The 2,553-nt window shown below is 39.1% G+C and overlaps 1 protein-coding gene across 1 annotated transcript; it reads right to left on the bottom strand.

The window, feature by feature from the left end:
- Window positions 1-1,992: 1,992 nt before the first annotated feature.
- On the bottom strand, window positions 1,993-2,337 carry LOC104213881 (secreted RxLR effector protein 78-like). Its single transcript, XM_009763441.1, has one exon. It carries the CDS (start codon window positions 2,335-2,337, stop codon window positions 1,993-1,995), a length of 345 nt encoding a protein of 114 aa, XP_009761743.1.
- Window positions 2,338-2,553: the final 216 nt, after the last annotated feature.

Here is a 2,553-nt window from a genome sequence, read left to right on the forward strand (position 1 = left end):
TTCTGAGCAATTGTTACTGTGCCCGAGGGGCATATTTCTACGTGTTAATTACCTGCTAAATTACCTGTTTTACTTGGTTTAAAGGGATTCCATTTGACTTCTTCACTGATTTACTGCTTTAAGTGATTTTACTGCTTGATATAGAACTGCTTTGTGCCTTTACGTGTTTTATTACTTTCAGCCATTATTTATGATTATTACTCACTGGGTCGGAGTACTCACATTACTCCCTACACCGTGTGTGTAGATTCAGGCATCGCAGAGTCCGCTCCTGAGAGCTGATCCTCCTAGTCCAGGTAGTGTATTCGGAGACTACGAGGTAGTTGTTGGCGTCCGCAGCCCTCGTGCCTCCCTTATCTTATTACTCTTATATTCTTCAAACAGTTTTACCAGATATTATATCTAGTGGACTCGTATCAGGATCCTTAGTTGCTCATGACTTGTGACACCTCGGTTTGGGCTGTGTCAGGATGGTTTCTACTGTTGTTATCATAAATTCCGCAAATTATGGTTATTATATCATGTTTTAGAACTATTTATGGTATTTAACTATTTAAAAGAGGTGTTCTGTTTTGGTCTGGCTGGCCTTGTCTTCACGAGAGGCACCATCACGACCGGGTTCAGGGTTAGGGTCGTGACAAAAATATTATTTCCATTTCGCCAGAGGCATCTACAAAGAATAATCTCGTTATACTAGAGTTGACTCTTTATAATATAGTCTTGAAAGCTTGTTCTTGATTAGAATTTGACTTTGATTGTGCTTCCTTAGACACTCGTATAGCATTTTGATTCTTAATAATATACAAACATTTTTACTTTTTGTTCTAACACTCTTTTTATGAAATAAATTTATGTACCCTAGGAGTTTTTTTAAAACTTGAATAAGAATTTTACTCATATGATGAATTTAAAAAATAAATGAATTGGATTCTCTTGCTAAATAATAAATTAAAAGATTTAATTATTTGGTTTAACATAAAAAATAATTTATTCTATGTTGATTCATATCGTAATATTAGTTTATTTCTTGTTTTGAATATTTAATCTTAATTATAATTTTATCCACCATAATTTTTATTTCTAAAGAGTAAAAGATTGATATGACATTTCACTTTTAGATCGTTATGTTTGTAGAATCATTAGTGGTATTGACTCTTATCAACCATTTTTTTTCTTTCTCACACTATATTCTTAAATATTTTCTTAGTTGTTGTTCAGTAATTGGGCATTTTTTTAATATTACGTGAAAATGAGATTAAAAAATATGATTTGAGTAGGAAAATAGTTCAAATATAATAATTCTGCAATCGTGCCATGTTCAAGGGCCATGTCAAGGGCCATGTCCTCAGAAATCTGAAATCGTGCCATGTTCTGCCTGATCACTTCTCCTCAATAATTCTCAGGTTGTCCTCTACCTCTTCTTGTACCCACTAAAGCCAACAGCTCACACCTCATCACCGGGGAATCCAGGCTTCTCCTCCACACGTGCCCGAACCATCTAAGCCTCGCTTCCCGCATCTTGTCATCCACAAAGGCCACACCCACCTTCTCCCGAATATTTTCATTCCTAATCTTATCTATTCTAGTATGCCCTCACATCCACCTCAACATCCTCATCTCAGCTACCTTCATCTTCTGGATATGAGAGTTCTTAACTAAATAACATTTTACCCCATACAACATGGCCGGTCTAACCACCGCTCTATAAAACATAACTTTGAGTATCGGTGGCACTTTCTTGTCACATAAGACTCCAGATGCTAGCCTCCATTTCGTCCACCCCACTCCTATGCGGTGAGTTATGTCCTCGTCGATCTCTCCATCCCCTTTAATAGCCGACCCAAGGTAGTTGAAACTATCTCTCTTGGGGATGGCCTATGATCCAAGCCTTACATCCATGCCTACTTCCCTCGACTCGGCACTGAACTTGCACTCCAGGTACTCTGTCTTAGTCCTACTCAATTTGAAACCCTTAGACTCGAGAGCCTATTTCTAAACCTCCAACCTCTCGTTAACACCATCCCGTGTCTCATCAATCAGGACTATGTCATCAACGAATAACATACACCATTGCACTTCCCCTTGAATATGGTGTGTTAGTGCATCCATTACTAAGGCAAATAAGAACGGGCTAAGTGTAGATCCTTGGTGAAACCCCATAGGAACCGGGAAATGCTCCGAGTCGCCTCCCACAGTCCTTACCCTAGTCTTAGCTCCATCATACATATCCTTGATCGCTCTAACATAAGCTATTGGCACACCTTTTACCTCCAGACATCTCCATAGCACCTCGCTAGGGACCTTGTCATACGTTTTCTCCAAGTCAATAAACACCATGTGCAGATCTTTCTTTCGATCTCTATATTTTTCCACCAACCTCCAAAAAGGTGGATAGATCCTGTGGTCGAGCGACCCGGCATGAACCCGAACTGGTTGTCAAATATAGACACTATCTTCCTCACCCTCGCCTCCACCACCCTCTCCCAAACTTTCATGGTATGACTTAGTAACTTGATACCCCTATAGTTGTTACAACACTGAATATCACCTTTA

This window comes from Nicotiana sylvestris, chromosome 4 (assembly GCF_000393655.2).
Source record: "Nicotiana sylvestris chromosome 4, ASM39365v2, whole genome shotgun sequence".
Classification (NCBI taxonomy): domain Eukaryota; kingdom Viridiplantae; phylum Streptophyta; class Magnoliopsida; order Solanales; family Solanaceae; genus Nicotiana; species Nicotiana sylvestris.